Source organism: Electrona antarctica (assembly GCF_951216825.1).
Source record: "Electrona antarctica genome assembly, chromosome: 3".
Classification (NCBI taxonomy): Eukaryota; Metazoa; Chordata; class Actinopteri; order Myctophiformes; family Myctophidae; genus Electrona; species Electrona antarctica.
Genome location: NC_136808.1, coordinates 45,745,703 through 45,765,900, shown reverse-complemented (window position 1 = coordinate 45,765,900; position 20,198 = coordinate 45,745,703). Strand labels below are relative to the sequence as shown.

General features: G+C 45.6%; 1 protein-coding gene across 1 annotated transcript in view; it reads left to right on the top strand.

Annotated features, from left to right (window-relative positions):
- LOC306919821 (protein diaphanous homolog 3-like) overlaps positions 1–20,198 on the top strand; it is a 297,099-nt gene that overhangs the window by 221,849 nt on the left and 55,052 nt on the right. The window contains exons 25-26 of the mRNA XM_079496371.1: positions 5,119–5,214; positions 5,614–5,676. Of these exons, the coding sequence (XP_079352497.1) occupies positions 5,119–5,214; positions 5,614–5,676 (159 nt within the window). The remainder of the gene's footprint in view (positions 1–5,118; positions 5,215–5,613; positions 5,677–20,198) is intronic.

Here is a 20,198-nt window from a genome sequence, read left to right as displayed (position 1 = left end):
AGGCCATGATACAGCCACAGTGCGATCGTTTGTGGGGGCCAGCTTGGCAGTAGGGTGCCAGTGGAACAGCGGTCCTCCACTCTGGGGACTCACTCTGTGCCCTGGATTCAGGAGCGTGGGAAGGATGGCTGCAGCATGGATAATCCCCTACCGCACAGCTTGGATTTGTCTGCAGAGTGGGAGAGAGAAGGCCACAGGCGTCACTGTGAAGATGACTGCCAGTGTGGGCGAGGGTGAGACGAGGCCCTGCCATTGACTTCTGCGCAGGGAGGGAGAAGGAGATCAACCGCTAGGGTTTGCATGAGGCCCCGTGGTGCGGCTTGGCTGGCAGCAGCAGTCGCAGGTAATAGGCCTCACCATCGGAGGAGATTCAGATTGACGGAGATTGAGGAGAGCCTGGGGGCAACTGACAGGGTAGGTTGGTTCCGATAAAGAATCTGGGAAACAGCCAATCCAGGTGCGATTTATCCCCCACAGGAGGATGGCTGGGACAGAGACGGCTAACTCAGTCATCATTAACACATTCTGGGCGGGAACCCCTTTTGGTGTTTTAAACATTATGTTATAATTTTGCTATTGAAAAATAGCAGATCGGTGGCACGCTACGAGCTTGTAGGTCTGCTATTTTTGAAAAATCGTTAAAATGTGGCCCAAATCATTGAATATATATTTCAGAGCGAACATTTTTAACTAAAATATTTGCTTCTGGGGGGTCCTTGGAACTACATATTTTGAGATGGGGGTCCATGGCTTAATAGAGATAATTCTGGGGGTCCTTGAAATTAAAAAGGTTGAGCACCACTGACAATTTAGGATTTAGAAGCCTTTTTTTTAATCAGGTCAAAATGGGTTAATATTTATTCATATAGACAACACTGTCTGGTTCAGGTACACTCTTGTGCGCAATAGCAACACGCACACATTCAGATGAGGGACATCATGCTTCACTTGGGTGACAAAGCGTCCATTTGCTTCCACGGAAAGTGGTGATTCATCGAGGTGTGATGGATGGAGCTGCATCATGCAGTGACTATGTTTGATAAGTCAAGTAAATAGCCTGTAGATACAAAAGAACTAGGATACAAAATAATACTTTTTTGTTGAACTTCAAAAAGAATATGACTTGATGAAGTAAGATCAGAGAATAATGCTGCGGTGTGAGCAGAGTCTGGCATGCGTCAATCACATAACGGACAGTTGACATTAACGGATAAGTGACGGGTGAATATTCAACACCACAGTGTTGAATATTCAACACTGTGGTTCCTGTCAGTGCATAACCCAAGCAATAAGACGCAGTGATGAAATGGATGCAGGAGAACTATCGGTGGTGTATAGGTGTAGATTTACTAAGAATAAAATGTCATTGTTTTACTTGAACATGACAAGTAGTGGCTTTCCTTATTCACTAAGTTGCAGCACTACAGTTGTGTGCTGGTGAAGTGTGAGGAGAAAAAAGTTCAAATCAGTTAAAAATTGCATGTTTCGTTGGACCGCAAATATATGGCAGAAGAGTAACGTATGTGTCCCCTGCTAAACTTTTATATCATGGCTGGTCGTCGATAAGGGCCTTTCTCGGCCCCACCTCTCTCCCTGTGTTTTAGGATCCAAGATGGCCGCAGCACCAGGAGCGGGTGGCCTTACTGGGCTGCGTTCACAAATTCAAGACACCTGTCTTGCGTTTGTCTTGTGTCTGTGTTTAATGGCCACTCCAATACATATGGTTTGACCAAACATTTTGTTTGATGGGGGGAAGGGGGGCAGAACACATCAGTCAAAGCTGTGTTCAGACACAAGTCAGGTGTCAGACACAAGGCAAGTGTCTTGAATGCAGCCCAGTAAGGTCATACAGTATGTCGACCCCGCCCGCTCACCTCTGCCCCACCCCCTCCTGGTGTTGCGGCCATCTTGGATCCTAAAACACAGGGAGAGAGGTGGGGCCGAGAGGCTCTGTGATTCCATGTCTGAGAGAAGCAGGTGTTCATTTCCTCCCAGAGCTACAGATTGAGTGGATATCAAGATCCACTTCCTGTCTTATCTGCAACACAGCAGCAGAAACAAGTGTCCGTATTGAATTTTATATTTCGTAGGGGTCGCGAGCCCCTCCCATGTCCAGCTTTTAGTGTGTGTGCACAAACTTTGTCCTACACAAACATAAAAAATCCCATTGACAATGAATGGACAATTTTACGTCATAGTGTAAACACAAACATTGCGTAACACAAACATTGACGAAGGTGATGGCGCGAATTGTGATTGGCCGGAATGAGATGATGTATGTAGTCACTTCACACAAGTGTGATTTATTTTTTTAATGATTTACTTAAATTCACTTCAACGTGGCGGCGTGTTTACATGGACTCCCTGATTATTTGTGGTAGGACAGCTTGCCAAGTTTACTCACCAGTGCCCTCTGGTTTGAAAGTGTCTGTGACATATATTCTAACTCGTAATGATACAACTGTTCAATACACAGCTTTATCTTTATAACCGGACCGGCACTCTGACATTTAGACTGCCGACAACTGAGCTATAATATATCGCTTATAACACGGGATCCCAAAGTGGTGTCCGGGGACCCCTAGGAGTACTTTAGGGAGTTTCAGGGGGTACCTAGCTCAATTAGAGATATAAGGAACCAAATGGACCCTTATGGGTCTGTAACTCAGAGAGTGTACAAACCACTCTCAGAGTTAAATTAACATTGATTTTGCAATATAAAGAGAGAGATAAAAATGCCATTAAATGGGGGGTCCGTAGACTAATGCATGTAAAACTGGGGGTCCTTGAAATTAAACGGGTTGAGAATCACTGCTAGAGCTGTAAGAGGCAGAGGATTCGAAATGTGCCTGCTTTGCGGTGATAATTAATGGACTGTCGTGTCATTGTCAACCTTTCAGGATGTCTGGACAGATTTATACTTTCCTGTCGTTGTCATAAAACATCTGTCAAAACCGGCAATTACCAGGCTAACGCAACCTCTGAGATACACACACAATTATATATATATATATATATATATATATATATATATATCAAAAAGGGAAAAACCTTCCAAGGAAGGGACTGCACACTCCAGGGAACAGAGACGGACAACTTACTGCATCAACTTATTTATTAGCACGACGCGTTTCGCCGTGAGCTTCGTCAGGTGCTATACATATATATATATATGCGCGCAGGTTCACAGTTTTTTAGGTGTGGTTAAGCCTGTGTTTCACTGTGGTTTGGCAAAGAATTGGAAGGAGTGAGAAAAACACACACTACTTCAATCAGAGCAATGTCCTCATGTCTCTCACTAAATCAATGGCGGGACCAGGCAATCACACCATGGCTGAGGCCACAGCTTGCTTTAAATTGGGGCCAATGAAGATGGGGTGTGTAGCAGCTATTTGCAGCAAAAGCTTCGAGGACGACGAAAGTGCAGGGAGGAGTTGGTGGGGCAAGACATGGAATTTGTGTTAGATTTGGTGGATGCACAACACATTTTCCATCTATGCTAAAAGCAATGATGTGAACATTCATAAATTCACTTAGCAGATCTAAATTCACTTAGCAGATCTACAAGCTCATAGCGCGGCACAGAGTGCCGCGCTACGAGCTTGTATGTCTGCTATTTTTGAGTGGTGTAAACCACTCCTACAACTGGCTTTGTTAGTCTGTCTGTCTGTCTGTCTGTGCATGCAAAATGAGCATGGTTGCTACGGTCACCCAGTTCATCCGGGTGTGATTTCATTACGTCAGACATTACGTCAGATCAGAGCTGATCAGGCTATATAATACCTTACACCACTCAGTTCACACGGGTGTGATTTTTTTAAAACCGGCGGCCGATTACATATATTTTTGGGGGTCCTCGACATAAAAATGTTTGAAAACCACTGACATAGAAACAGGATTTAGAAGACATTTTGTAAAAAAATATTATTATTTTATTTGTTTTTTGAATGTAGGAAAAGATATTTAGATTTTTACTCGAGTCGTGACACATACAAATTGGTCTATGACCCACACGTACGTCCCCACTCCCCAACCCATTTGGGAAAGTGCGGGGCATATATATAAATGCTGGGGGAAGGCTACAAACAAACGTACACCACTCTTCTACATGACAACTAGCTACAACATAAACTTCTGCCTGACAGTTTATACTGTATGTGTCCCTGAACATTTCCTTGTACGCGTTTTATTTCCAGCCCCATCCATTGAAGGCTGTTTCCACCGCAAATCACTGGGCCAGGTCCATCATTCTGCCCCAGGTGTCAGGGACAGGTTCCCCAGCCAGTGCCAGCACAGGGCATGATTTAAATGCCAGGCACACTTTTTTTCCCCCTCTCCATTCATCAATGCATTTTTATTTATTTATTTATTAAATTTTTTCTCTCTCATGAAAGAGGGGGAGGGAGGGTGGTTTTGCCTGAACCTCATGAGCCTAATATCTGGCCAAGACGTGGGAATTTGTCTTTGGATGAGCGGTAGATACTTGGTTTGTGGTAGTACGTGCGTGTGTTTTTTTTCTTTTCTTTTTAATATCATGAAACTTAATTTATGTACCTTCCAAACTACTGTGTTTTTGTGCTACTCCTTAGGTCACTACACTTTCCCCTATAATAAAGTCAACTTTAAAAGAAGTCTCTAAGAACAGCACCTACGGACATGCCCTAAGACATGTCCTAGGACATGGCTCTAAGAACAGCTCTCACGGACATGTCCTAACCCTAATCCAAACCCTAATATTAAAGTCCACAACCACGGTTAATTGCTTCAATATTCAATGTGGGTTATTAGTCAACCACAAGTCAGATAGTGGACACTGGCTAAAGGGCTAATGGAGGCATATGGAAGATGTATGTGGGAGTTAACAGCCATGTCCTGCTTGTCAAATCGCTTGCTATTAACTGGTAATACAGCGGCCCATGCACTGCCATATGCCTCTATAATCGTACCAATTGCTATGGCAACCCGTGTGACTTATATAAATTTCACCTTATCTGATGTTTTTCCATTTCTATCTCCCCTCTCTCTCTCTCTCTCTCTCTCTCTCTCTCTCTCTCTCTCTCTCTCTCTCTCTCTCTCTCTCTCTCTCTCTCTCTCTCTTCCCCCCCCCCCCCCTTCCAGAGAATGATGAGACAGGCGTGATGGATAGTTTGCTGGAGGCCCTACAGTCAGGTGCTGCATTCAGAGACCGCAGGAAGAGAGCGCCGAGACCACGAGGTGAGTCTTGTAGTCTTTGCCTACACACAAACACGCACGCACGCACGCACGCACGCACGCACACACAAACACGCACGCGCGCACGCGCACACACACACACACACACACACACACACACACACACACACACACACACACACCTGGGTACCACCATGTGCACTAGACACATGCTTTCCCACAGAAGGGAACTTATTCATCTTCCTCTGTGCTGTCCAACATGGCAACCTTATTATGAAGCATTAAAAACACTTATAAACATTCAGCCATGCAGAGCACATGCCCTCTCGCCTGCTTCCCTTCTCCCTCCATCCGTGGAAGATCTCTGCGGTCTCTCTGAGTGTGTGTGTGTGTGTGTGTGTGTGTGTGTGTGTGTGTCCTGTCCACTGCCTCTCCCCACAGATGGCCAGCAGCAGATCATCAGTCCCGGGTCCTTCCGCCAGGTTCTCAGGCCTGTGAACCATGGTTGGTAAAGCATAAATATATATTAAAGGTTCCAAGCGCTGTCCGCAAGCATGCTGAGCCTTTGAAAATCGCATTAAACGTTCTGCGCCTCCTCCAGCTTTACCCGCATTCTGCTTAAACTCCCTTTGACATCTCGTATGTCCTGCTTTTTATTTTGTCCGTCGACTGAGCTTCTCGAGAGGCCTTTCACCTTCTTTTGACCTTGACGGTGTGTTGCTGTTGCGTTCACCCTGTGTGTGTGATGCTGTGCTTGTGTGTGCTTGTGTCTCGGAGCCCTGCGTAACCCGCCGTTGGCATACTAATTACCGTACAATTACAGGTTGTCTTGCATTATTCATTCTCGTGGAGAGATTTCTTTTTTTCTTTTTTTTTTTACAGGCGTAGCCGGTGCAAAGATAAACAATGGTGTTCTGGTCTTTCATATGATCATTAGCACGGCACTTAAAAAATTAAGCTGTAACCCTATTACCTTATATTGCTTGTAATTGGAATCCCTGTGGCCCGGCGCACAGGCATGCATGTATAAAATGACTCGCACTCAATCCACCCACATCACTGATGGCAGTGATAAAGGGGCTGTGCTCGGCTGTTCTGCTGTGACTTATCTGAAATTAGATTGGAGAGGGAAGAGGGGGGGGGGGGGGGGCAAATGGTGGGAGGAGAGCGACAGATAAAGAGGAGGTGGGAGGGGGAAAGAATTGGTGTGAGGCGTGAAGGGAGGAGTAGTTAGAGGAGAGGGTCAAACAAAAAGAATGATGGGAGAAGGAAAAGGAGAGATAGCGGCACAAGGAGAGAGCCTGAGATGCGTGCGTGCGTGCGTGCGTGCGTGCGTGCGTGCGTGCGTGCGTGCGTGCGTGCGAGTGTGTACATGAGAGAGAGAGAGAGAGTCGTAGAGTGGTTTGGAAAGACTAGGTGATGGCGATAGACTGTGAGAGAGCGAGCTGCAGATACTTAACCATTCATGAGTGCCCCTTGCTATTGGGGTGCGGCCTGTGTGCCCCGGTGCGATCCATCATAGGGCTTTGCCTTTTGCAACCAACCGCTGTGCCAACTCACACACTCGGCCCCCCTCGCTCGTCCCTCAACCCAAAAAAGAAACGAAGGGCACGGGGCGTCCCCGTGGTGGAGTGGGGCCCCCCGGCGTGTTTAGACCAGAGAGGTCCCGGAAGGTCACTGGCCCCTGCCACCTCCCCCAGCCTCCCCCCCGCGCCGCTGGCATCGTCAGACACAGCCCTGTTGACTAATAAAGCTTCAAAGCTTTGTCACTGCAGGCCTCTTCCTTTCTGCCAGCCTCCCAGAGCAAACACAGCTAATTACTTCCCTCTGCCCAGCCTCACCATCAGCACCAGCTTAGCCCTCTCAATGCCCATTCATCTTCATTTCCCCACCTCTCTGCCATCTGCCTCTTAAATAACACCCCCCTCCCCCTCCCACCCAAGTTCTCTCTATCCTCTACTGGCCTGACAAAGGCCCTGCCCAAACATAATTACCTGTTATTGGTATGAAGCTTCTTTCCGCTCGTCGCAGATCCCCTTTCCCAGTCTCCAGTGGATCATGCAGGCCCTTAATTGTCCAGGAGTTCAGGCGGCAGAGTGAGTGAAACCCCAGGACGCTGCAGCCCATCGCAGGGAGGGAGACGGGGAGGTTTAGTCAGCAGCAGTTGTGGTAAAACAGCTGCTTTTTTATTGAAACCGCGCCCCCCCATCCACAAACACACAGTCACACACACACACACACACACACACACACACACGCACACACACGCATAGACACACACACACACACACAGTGTGCTCCCACTGCTGGTAAATACCCCTTAATAATTGATCTCAGGGGTGTTTGCTGCACTCCAGTGGAGCGGCAAAGAGAATTAAAACCGTAACATCTGTGCCAGGAGATACTGTAATTAGCGCGCGGGGTGAGAGTCTCTGAATGGTCAGTCGGAGGATGTTGTAGGTAGGTGTAGATATTATCGCCTGGGGATGCCCGGGAACATCTGGTCTGCAGGGACCAATCACACGGCAAGACGGATTGAGCTCCCCAACTGCGTAACCATATGCAGTACGTCGTACAGTGTACAGTATCCAGTATACGTACAGTATAGAGGCTATACAGGGTAAGACTTCGCTGCTGGAGTTGTGTTGTGGTTTGCAGTGTGTTGCTGTGTCGTATCATCATATGCAATGATACGCTTCAGTAAGAAGGTTGTAAAATGTCTAGCATCAGGAAGCACTGTTCTGTACGGAAATTTGGCGCTTGCTAAAATGTATGGACTATTGCCTTCTGCCCTGCATGCTCTGTGGTTGTCTTTGCTCTACTGTATGTTTAGTTAAAGACACTGTCTGTCCCAGCCCACTCCCCTCCTCCGCCTGAACTGGCCTACTAGCCGTCGCTGTCCTTGCTCTTCTCCCCTATCTTCAACTCGGCTCAACACACTTCAACTTGAGCCAGCAGTTAAGGTGTTTAGCTGGATCTGCACTCTGCAGTCTCCCTCTGCTCACACAGGCGTGCACGCGCACGGACACACGCGTGCACACACACACACACACACACACACACACACACACACACACACACACACACACACACACACACACACACACATACACACACAGACAGACTCCTGGGGATGAAGGTAAGAAGGCTTTGAGGTGGCTGTGGCCTGAGTTGGGATAAGACTCTGGGGCCCTGGGTCTCCTCAACAGAATGATGGATCGATGGCGGTTAGTCACACAGGTGTAAGAGACTTATTGTATCTATAAAGAAGCCATAGCTTTTTAACTGTGTGCTCCTGGAAACATCTCTCCAGACACTGCCTGGTCATTTAAGACTTTTTTCACAAGCCCACCTCCCTGCTCACCTGTCGGTAGTTAAGGTGTGTGTGTGTGTGTGTGTGTGTGTGTGTGTGTGTGTGTGTGTGTGTGTGTGTGTGTGTGTGTGTGTGTGTGTGTGTGTGTGTGTGTGTGTGTGTGTGTGTGTGTGTGTGTGTGTGTGTGTGTGTGTGTGTGTGTGTGTGTGTGTGTGTGTGTGTGTGTGTGTGTGTGTGTGTGTGTGTGTGTGCAACAAACTGTTGATTTTGTGTGTGTGTGTGTCAGATTCACCATAAGAGAAAGGTACAGGGGTAGACCAGGCTCTATGAAGAGGTAAATGTCTTGCTCTTTAGGAGCGATTACCCCTGATCACTTCAGTGACACCCGACCTGACAATTATCATGTATGATATAGCCCTGAAGCAGAGCTTGAAATTGATGTAAAGGTCACTGCGAAAGAGTCAGTGAGCCCTTCACTAAACCAAAGTGCTTTTTCTGTCCTTTTCTCTTCACTTGAAGACACAGGGTTTGCTCCCTAACAGCTACTGGAGCCTCATGGTCTCTGACGAATGATGTACCGCTGTGTTAGTGGACTTCATTAAGCCTATGTCTTTCTTTCTTTCTTTCTTTCTTTGGCCAGTTAACACATTTCGACCTGAGATCAGATTCTAAAAATGTCTTCTATATCCTGACAGTTTTCTGAAAAAGCTATGTTTCTATGTCAGTCGTTCTTCGATTTTTCAAAAATAGCAGACCTACAAGCTCGTAGCGCGGCACTCTGTGCCGCGCTACGAGCTTGTAGATCATAGCATAACATAATGCTAACACCAAAATCCCGCCCAAAATGGGTTAACAAGTAACAACTATAGCCATCACAGAGCAATCATCCATCCAGGCTATTATTGCGACCATATACGAAAACCTGCAAAACCTGTCAGTCCGTCCGTCCGTCCGTCAGTCGATCCATGTATGCTCGTCAGTTCATCATGCCTTGTGACACGTCACGTCACCATATATCGTTGTCAGTCCGTCACGCCTCGTGATATGCTCCATATATGGCCGTCTCCATATATGAAGATCACGACACTGACCTCATCAAACCTTGGATAACCATACATGGAGAACTCATTCCATATGTTGATCTGACCCCCCATGCCAAAGTGCCAGCACTTGCCCGGCTGGCACTTTGTGTGTGTATATGTGTGTGTGCATGTGCACGTGACCTGTGTGTGTGCATGTGCACGCACGCGTGTGTGTGTGTGTGTGCGCGTGTATGTATGTATGTATTGTAATAACCAACCCTTAATTATTATGTGATGCCAGGGCTGGAGCCATGTGGTCTGGTACATATCTCTGACCTTTGGTTCCAGTCAGGCTGTATTATGTATTAAACTGGCATGACTAAACCTCTACTGGGATATCAATGTGAAACAACGAATACAGGAACGATGGCTGTCATCGTTCCTGTATTCGTTGTTTCACATTAAAAGCCCTCAAGCCATTCATATACACAGTAAAGCCATAAACCTTATTTTGCCCTCGTCTTGTTTTAAGTTGACTTTTCATATCTCACCGGTAGCTAATCAGAATGAACTTTAAACGACTTGGGTATAACAGGTGCAAACGTTCATATAGGCGATGACTAATAGGCTTAATTTGAATCTCAACCCACGTTGCATCTCAGAGGCAGCGGTGCAAAAAAAAGGAAAAATAAGCGTTAAGCTTGGAGACAGAGTGAAGTTGAAATGAAAGTCATTGAAAAGTACTTTGCGTCTTTCCTGTCTGTCCTCTCACGTTTGTTTTTTTTCTTCAAGAGAGTGACATTTAATAGCGCCAAGGGAGATGCTACAGTATTATTCAAACTTTCTCAGGTAGAAAAATAAATACCCCAGACAAATCTAATGTTAGAAGTGGTGTTGCCTTTATCGCCCACATTAGCCCACATCCATAGTGTGGTACACGGCGCAGTATGCAGATTTCACCAAGGGTTTATGTAACAATCACGCCATGTGCATTCTTATGCATCTTTCTCTTAAATGTCTACTGCTTGTTAGCCACCATATCAGAGCTGAGCGAAAGCCTCCCATCACAAGCCACCACGAAACATGTTATTTCCTTATTTTTGACTTTTCTTTGTGGCATCAGTTTCTCTCCGTTCTTTTGCCACTCTTCCGTCGCAGCTTTCCCCCAGACGTGACATAAGCAGAAAAAGAGAGAGGGGGGGGGGGGGGGGGGGGGTTATTAAATCATCCCTGTGAGCCCAAGACAGAGACGAGTACAGACGCTCTCTTCCCTGAATCCATTTGAATTGATGCTACATGTCATTGTACCAAAAGTTTGACTGTCAAAGTTGCTGATTTATCGACATTTAGCTACAATACATCATCCACACATCACGTACAGCCCGTGCGCTTTTCATTAGAGTGACAAATTATTGCCGAAGAGCTTCTGTTCCTGAACACCGGGTACCCGCGCTGCGCACACACACCACAACGCAGTCACACACATGCAGAGTAGAGGAAATGTATAATAGCTGAAACCCTCTGTTAAAATGCTGTGCAGACAGAGGGCCCTGAGTATTAAAGGCCAATCATTGGTCTCGTTAGGGGCGATGTGTGTGACTAGACTGGTGTACTAGACTTGGGTACTCATGTCTACTGCCCTTTGACCACTAGTGTCACAGCCTCTCCTCCACGATCACTTGATTGGTCGGTTGGGTATTTAGCTGCTGTTGTAGATAACAGTGTATCCAGATGGACAAGTGTACCTTGACCTGCCTTTGTCTGTCTGTTCCGAGCCCTCTAGTCACAGTGTTAGTGCGCACGCCGCACGCACATGTTTGTGTGTGCATCCATGCTAGGAACAGATGGAGCAAGAGGTCACCTTAACAAAGAGGTGAGTGTAATTAGGTTCTCCCTGTGCAGTGAGACCTGTGGAATAGTAATCAAGGATGGGGGAAGCATTGCCGAGGGATGAGTCCCTATTGTGCCCACAGCTACAGCAGCAAGCACCATACGCACACCACTGACACCAAGTAGACAATTCTAGACAATGATACCATGTGTTCTATTTTTGGCTGGTGCCGCTATAGGGTCTACAGCCCTTGGTTCTAGTTAGCCTGGAGGATCTAATTATCTTTGCCCATGAAGCTTTCAGAAGGTTCCCCTTCCATGACCATCATCATCCATCATCATTCCATCATCTCAGACATTTTTGACATCTGAAACATTTTCTAAATATGAATTTAAGTACATGCTACTTGTGTCTGATTTTACTTCAGTCATGCTAGTGTTAAACTGGCACGACCAAAACCTCTATGGGAATAACCCCAAATACTGATTATGATTGTGAGGGTGCAGTCCCTCTAGTCGCGCTGTAATAAGCATCCAAAGGTTTGCTGTACCAGTGGAAACAGCTGTGCAATGTACAATACAAGATGACCAAATATGCCATGTAATCAGGATTACTTTGCTTGTCGTACTTCAATCAACGCGGTGGATGATTTGGCTGATATCTTACATGAGATTGGGACACAGAAAATACAGCGGTAATCAAGTCTGTCCTCATGCCACAGTTTAGAGAACAATGGACTTACTTGGCAGTTCTCCTTATTCCCCTTTATATCGACAAAAACACTGACATTGAACAAGCTTGATTGATTGATTGATTTATTAACAACAACTCAATACAACAACTGTTAACTGTGAGTGGACGGCACCATAAAGCATTACACTTGTTTACAATAGGGGCCGAGCCCACCATTTTCAATTCATCAAAACAATTAGAGACGTACGAATATACACAACTATATAGTCAAAACAGGAAATCATCATGGAGGAGGTAAAAAGGGTAAAGAAACATATACAGTGAGGGGGAAAAGGGGTGGGTGGGGGATTCCGATTTTACGGGGGCCAGTTTCGAATTGCAGCTGTCCGTAGGTGCCCTTTGAGGGCGGTTTTGAAGGAGTCAAGGGATTCGCATGTCTTAATGACTGTTGGTAGGGCGTTCCACATTTTGGTGGCATAGGAGCGAAATTTATTTAGTACCTTGTTTGTGCCGAATCTGGGTTGCACATGGTTTGTTGAACTCCCTCTGGTGTTGTGGGTGTGGACTTCGTTGACATTAGCCTGTGTGTGAAGTACCTCTCTTGGACCTGTGGAGCTCATGTATGCTAAGAGGAAAATGTACATGATATTATAAATGTCCTGCTGGCCTGGATGCACTTTGAGCCACGAGGCCAGCCAACTGTACTGTTCCACTTGCCCACATGGGCAATGGACATATTACTCATTGCAAGAGTTTCAAGTTATCCTACTTTTCTTGTGGCCTGTGGTCACAGTTTGCAAAAGGCAATATATGTTTTTGGGCTTGGTTTTGATGGATTGGACTGGATATTCAGTATATTATTCATTGGATATAGTATTATTACTTGCGCAAGCAGAGCGCACAATTACGTCGCTCGGCCAATCAGGGACCAAGAACAGCGATCGGCTGGGTATGTATGTCGATAAAGTCGGTATAGGGACACAGGCATCAGTAAGCAGGAACTGGGGATGGCAATGAAGGACCGGGAAGTCTGGCGTGATATTGGCGCTCTGCTTGCGCACAAGTAGGCCATGCACTGCAATGCGCAAGACAGAGTGCATTTCTAGCTAGTAGTACTGTAGTAGTATATTAGTAGTTAGTTAGTAGTACTGTAGTAGTATTTAATTAGTATTAGTATATTATCTGAGCTGGCAACACTGAACGCTACACATTTACTAGAAATATGACCACAGTTAAATGCTTCATTAAGTTAAGATTATGTTAAACAGTTACCAGAAATGTAAGTGAATGTTGCCAACCCATGGTATAACTTCATCTCGACCAACTGTCGCCACTCCCTGTGTCCTCAAATTGCAGCACAAGCCCTCTAGCGTTTCATACACAGCATAAAGCCATAATTATTAGGTTTTGACCTTGTCTTGTTTCTTTCTTTTTTTCTTTTTTTGTTCCTTTCCCATAGGACCCATACTTAATGTTTAATGTTTTTTAAAGACCTGCAATGTGCTGCCAGCCTGCCACTGTATATGGGTCCTGGCATGTAGAAGAAACGCGGAAGAAAATAATACAGTCTGGAATGGAATCATATGAGAAAATGAAAAGCTGTGGGATACATACATATGCTATTCGCACGAGTGGTTGTGAGAGGTCAAGGTTATGGGTGACTGTACAAAGTACATACACAAATTCCATGCGGTATACTCCGCTGTGCACACTCAGTCAGAGAAGGAAACAGATGATAGTGTAACACCTCTGCACTCCGCTCCGTGCCCCCCCCCCCCCCCCCCCCCCCCCCTGTCGTACAGCCCCCATTTCCAGCCAAGTCCTAAGCCGATCAAGCCCCTCAGATATCCACTCTTAGCAGGATTATGAGGAAGCTGGGCAGTAATAGAGGCTACGGTCGTGAAATAGGAAGCAGTGTTCAGCATGTCAGGCCAAGGCCCCTAATCAGCCCATTCAGACTGGCTCAGGCCCCGAGTTGCAGGTGAGCTGCTAATCTGCGATCGCTATTCAACCTTCCACTGAGAAACCCCGTCCGGCCCTATATACCTCCTCTCCCGTTGCATACCGTCTCCCCCGCAATGGAGGCTTCAGTTCAGCCGGTAAACAGGGAGGAGGATCGGTGTCCATGAAAAAGATTCAGACTGGGGCTCTTATACGCATGGATCCAGTTAATAATGCAGTGGGAAATGAAGCCATTTTCACCACAGCTTTGTGTTAATTAAATTTTACACCAGCCTTATCGCCCCAGCCACACACATCCACGCGGTCCTTCCACATCAGCAGTGCCAGCAGTCATATCACATGACCACCAGGGAGGAGGAAGAACTATGGAGCTATCAACAGCAGCGTCTCTGGTTGTGGGAGGGGAGGGAGTGTTCTATCTGCTCTGTAAATCTGTGCCCTTCACAACGTGTACTGTCAAATTAGTGTTCATTTTACTGTGAGATTGCTCACATTTAAAAAAATGTTTTTTTTTATTTATTATGGGACCATTTTTGTTCAATAAATGGGTAAATTACCGAGGAGGATTTTACTGTGTTGAAACAGACATACCTTTGGCAAAGGAAAATGGATATGGAAACGGGGGCTGTCTTCAATCCTCGCTGGTATTACTTTTTTCCCTTTTTTTTCTTCTTTTTGAATCCCATTGTTTCCTGTTTATCTTTTCAGTGGGCTGGCTGACACGGTATGAGCTTTAGGCTAATGTTTGTGACTGGTCGTGCTGTGGGCCTCAGCAGAAAGAGAGCCTCGTCCCTGAGCGGATCTGTTGCTATGGTTACCACTGTGCTGTCTTGACTCAGAGGTAGAGTGGAGAATTTTGGTACGGTAGGAGCGATGAGAGACGAGAGGGAATATGTGGTTTAGAATTCAACTCGCCTCCCTCCTCCCACCGATCCACACAAACAGCCTGGTATCCAGGCGTCTTTGTCCCTAAACACCCTGTCCTCAGACAAGAATAGGAATGAACACGATAGTTACGTCCACTGATAATTCCCCCCCTCCCCCCAAAAAAAACAATATAGTCTAGTCTGCAGTGATAAAAATAATTACATTCTTCCAAACTGAACTCGTGTTTTCCGCTCCTACTGAACTCCCCCCCCAACTCTTGTATTACTCTTATGTCTTCCCACTGAGCCGAAGGCAGTGAGCGCAGCGTGAAGAGACTCCTCACTATAGCGGACCAGGAAGGCCAGCCCTTAGGCAGTGGGATTTGTTTGATTCCAGATCCCCCTCTGAGAGAGGGGATCGGACTCGGCTCATCTGCTCTTATACCACCCTTTAATACAGTATATACACTCACTCAGTTGCACATTTAGCCCCTATATGGGCATACATGTCTACTCACGTGCACACACATCCATGGCCTCGTGGCACAGAGCCATATGGGTGTATACCTGGCCTCTGGGCTAAAGAGATTTCATTAGCCTGGCACTAGCTGTGATCAGCATCCTCGGGAGTATAAATTAACAAACTCATCTCAAGTTGATCGTATGAAGATCTACTCACTATTGGTACTGGCTGTGGATACATGAGAACTTAACAAGCATGTGATTTTTCGTTGTTATTCAACTACTGTAGGTCGTTTCTGTGAAGGTTTTGGACTTCCAGAATACTGTCTGTGCTGCAGGTGAAAGACCATTGCTCAAATTGAAAACCTCCTAGGTAGGATACATCAAGAGACAAAAAATGCTGCAATACCGCAGGCTTTTTGGTACTATACCTGCGTGCGCGTGTGGGCGAGTGTATGTGTGTGTGAGCCTGCCAGCATCAGTTTTGTGTGACACACCCTGCCTGTTTGTACATGACTGTGCATTGTGTGCAACGTTTTCACTGAGGTTAAAAAGCCTGGAGTGGCACGCTCTGTAATAACCATGCTTGGCATTTCCCTTTTCCTCCAGCCTGTAGAGAGTAGCAGATGCTTTCCATTCCAGTTGAACCCATTAAGGCCTTCTACACTGCTGCACTGTATGCCCTGCCCTGTCTTGTGGCTGTGCCCTTCTGAGTGTCAAAACTGTCTGCTGTTTAGCATCACAATACACCAGACCCAGGGCAGAGGACCAAATCAAAGGAAGGACTGCTAGCTAGTAAAGGTTAAGGTGGCTCTCCACCAGATTTCAGACTACTGTAGAGGCTATGCATGTGGCATCATCATACCTGGAAGTTATGCTGGAATGCCTACTGAGTGGCAAAACAACTACTTTCAACAGAAAAGTCCTATCTGATTGTATTAAACAATGTTAAACTCACCGGGATCCGATGGTAATTCTGACGGCGCATTATAAACTTTATTTATATAGCACCTTTTTTAAACGATGTTCCAAAGTGCTTAACAACATAATTAAAACAATCAAGAAATCACATACATCACAACAATTACAACCAAAAGTATAACAACAACACTATCTCTGTAGAAATGTGTCTTTAGTTTTGTTTTAAAAATTGTGAGGGATCTACAGTAGCAACCCTAAGGCCAAGTGGGAGTCTGTTCCAGAGTCTTGGGGCCCCGGCAGCAAATGCCCTGTCGCCCTTGGTCACCACATTGGTTTTAGGGACCTCTAGAACAAGGGGTTCTCAACCCGTGGGTCGCGACCCATCGGGGGGTCGCCAAATTATTTTATTATTATTATTATGTGTGTGATCGCGCATGCATCGCTACGTAAAATGCGATATTTTGGGCTTGATTAGAGCTTAATTTGACTTAGTTTTTCAAATAAACAATGATCGCTTAGCATTCCGGACATCTGATAGTGCTGCACCAGTCCAAACTAGTCCTGGATGTTGTGATTCCTTAAACCGGAAGTGACATCGCCAGATTCGCTCTATTTGGTCATATTTGGTCATTTGGTCTGATGGTGACGTTACCGCCACCATCAGGACTGGGTATAATACTATAGGATTGCTGTGTGAGAATGAGATGCAGTGACGCTAAAACTGGGGTGGTATGTTCTGACCTCCTGGTCCCGGTGATAAGTCTAGCTGCTGCATTCTGTACTAATTGTAGGCGGTGTATAGATCCTTTGTTGAGATTTTAATAAAGAGCATTGCAGTAATCCAAGCGTGATGAAATTAGGGCATTGATGACTTTATGGAGGTTAGGGGTGCATTAGTCCGACATGTGGGAACAACTTCTTAACTTACGACCCGACACGACATCATGCACACCGCCCAACAGGTTTCCAGCAACAGATACTTTCCAGCGCTTTATCGCAGCTGATGTCGGTGCGGTGGAGAGAGCTACTTTTTCTGAGTACACAGAACAATCCTCAGTATTAATTCAACTCAGAGCTTTACAAATGCATGAATTAACACTGAGGAATTTTACTCTATTTTAAAACTAGGCCAAAGCAAATAATAATTTTGGCTTTTTAACAGTGTGTTTGAGGAGTACGTCTCAGGGATTCCATTCCATTGTTGGAGACGGCCTTTATTTCTTAAGAGTGTGAACAAGTATATTCTGCATATTTGATCATGGTTCTGGTCCCATGCTACTAGCTGGTCTGTTTGATAAATGAGTTTGACAGCATACTGTTACAGTACAGTAGATCCCATAGTTAGAGTTTTGGGAGTTAAGTATGCTTTAAATATAATATTTAGGGCAAGCTTAACTTAATGTGTTCAAATAGCATTAAAGTTTGCTCAAATGCAATGTTTCCTGATGCGTATTAGAAACAAAGTTACTTTCCATGTGTCTATTTTAGTTTAGTCATCTTTGGAATGAAACTTAATTTAGTTTTAGTCATATTTTAATAATAATAATAATAACTTTATTTATATAGCACTTTTCTGGACGAAGTCACAAAGTGCTGTACAACAAATTCACTAAAAGCAGGAAAATCGAACAAAATTAGATAGATGCAACATAGCAAATCAACAACTTGCCAGCTGGCCAACAGTAGAAAGCATAGTAGAAAGCATATTTAAAGATATAATATAATATAATATAAAAAACAACAATGTAATAGATAAAAAATACCGACAAAGTTCAGTGAAAAAAAACATTTAATGGGGCAGGGGGGGGGGGGGGGGGGGGGGGGAATGCTTTTCTGAACAAATACGTTTTTAGAAGAGATTTAAAGGATGCAATGGTATCTGCTTGTCGGATGGTTTTGGGAAGGGTGTTCCAAATGTTAGGGGCACGGATGGAGAAGGCTCGTTCTCCCTTGTTTACGCGATGGAATTTCTCTGGAACCTTTAGGAGAGCCCCGTCTGAAGACCTAAGGGTACGGGGAGGGTTATAGGGGTGTAGGAGATCAGCACGATATTGGGGTGCCTGGCCCATTTGTACCTTAAATGTTAATAAAAGGATTTTAAAGTCAATTCTAAAAACAACAGGAAGCCAGTGAAGTGTAGCCAGGACCGGAGTGATGTGGTCCCGTCTCCTGGTGTTTGTCAGGAGTCTGGCGGCAGCATTTTGGACAAGTTGTAAACGGGAAATTGATTTATGGGTTAGGCCTGTGTATAGTGCATTACAATAGTCTATAAGCGTGATGTGATGAATGCATGGATAACTTTTTCTATGTCGGGGACTGTTAAAAATGGCTTGATTTTAGCTATGCTTCTTAATTGGAAGAAGCATGCTTGCACGGTTTTCTTTATTTGGATGTCAAAGCTAAGGCCTGAGTCAATGAAAACCCCAAGGTTTTTGGCTACCGGTGTGATGTTCATAGCCATGTCTGCTAGGCTGTTTTTTAGAATGTCGGTGTCGCTTGGAAGACCAAAGAGAACTATTTCGGTTTTATTTGGGTTGAGCTGGAGACATTTTTGAGACATCCAACTATTTATGTCCAGGAGGCATGCCAGGAGGCAAGAGGCATGCCAGGAGGCATGCCTTAAGGCCACCTGGAATGTTTTAGTGTTAGTCTAGTTTTAGTCGTGAGATGACCACCGCTCCGGTGGTGAGGTGACCACCGCTCCGGTGGTGAGGTGACCACCGGAGCTGAAATAACGTTGAGCGGTGGTGAGTAAAAACAGAGAGAAGGGCTGGGGTGGTGGCGGTGGTTTGCTCTTCACCGCGGCTCAGTGACATCATGTTGTAGTTTGGTGGTCACCTCACCACCGAAAATCCAGACTATGAATAACGCTTAAGGCTGCCTGTGGCAAAAACTGTTCAATCACCAAAACGTATATATGTTACATGGAGATGACGTGTCCAACTACAATGCAAGTTATTACCTTGGGTACGTGTGTATAGTGGTTGGGTGAGAGAGAGACGCACACAGACGGGGCTCGCGACACTGAGTGCAGTGTGCAGCTGTCCTTGACCTTAATATTCTTTAATAATTGGCCGTTTAAAAAAAGAAAGAAGAGCAATTATGAAGTTGTCATTTCAAGATAAGCAATGTGGGCTTGCACTTTAGGGTACAGGGGGAAGCAGTGCTGGTCCACCTGTTAACCCCCAGGTCTCTGTGACAATGAATGATGATAATTATATCACATTATTATCCTGGTCCCGTAGTAAGTATTAAAGGGATATTTCACTTAACAACCCCTCTACCTGCCAGGGTTAATTAATACATTCGTCAGGATTTCACCCATTCAACCCTTATTTCGAAAAAAGAAAAATACAAATGTTACTCCTACTGTGTGAGTTGTCCACTAGTCTCCTACTGTGTGGGTTGTCCACTGTGTGGGTTGTCCACTAGTCTCCTACTGTGTGGGTTGTCCACTAGTCTCCTACTGTGTGGGTTGTCCACTAGTCTCCTACTGTGTGGGTTGTCCACTAGTCTCCTACTGTGTGGGTTGTCCACTAGTCTCCTACTGTGTGGGTTGTCCACTAGTCTCCTACTGTGTGGGTTGTCCACTAGTCTACTACTGTGTGGGTTGTCCACTAGTCTACTACTGTGTGGGTTGTCCACTAGTCTCCTACTGTGTGGGTTGTCCACTAGTCTACTACTGTGTGGGTTGTCCACTAGTCTACTACTGTGTGGGTTGTCCACTAGTCTCCTACTGTGTGGGTTGTCCACTAGTCTCCTACTGTGTGGGTTGTCCACTAGTCTCCTACTGTGTGGGTTGTCCACTAGTCTCCTACTGTGTGGGTTGTCCACTAGTCTCCTACTGTGTGGGTTGTCCACTAGTCTCCTACTGTGTGGGTTGTCCACTAGTCTCCTACTGTGTGGGTTGTCCACTAGTCTCCTACTGTGTGGGTTGTCCACTAGTCTCCTACTGT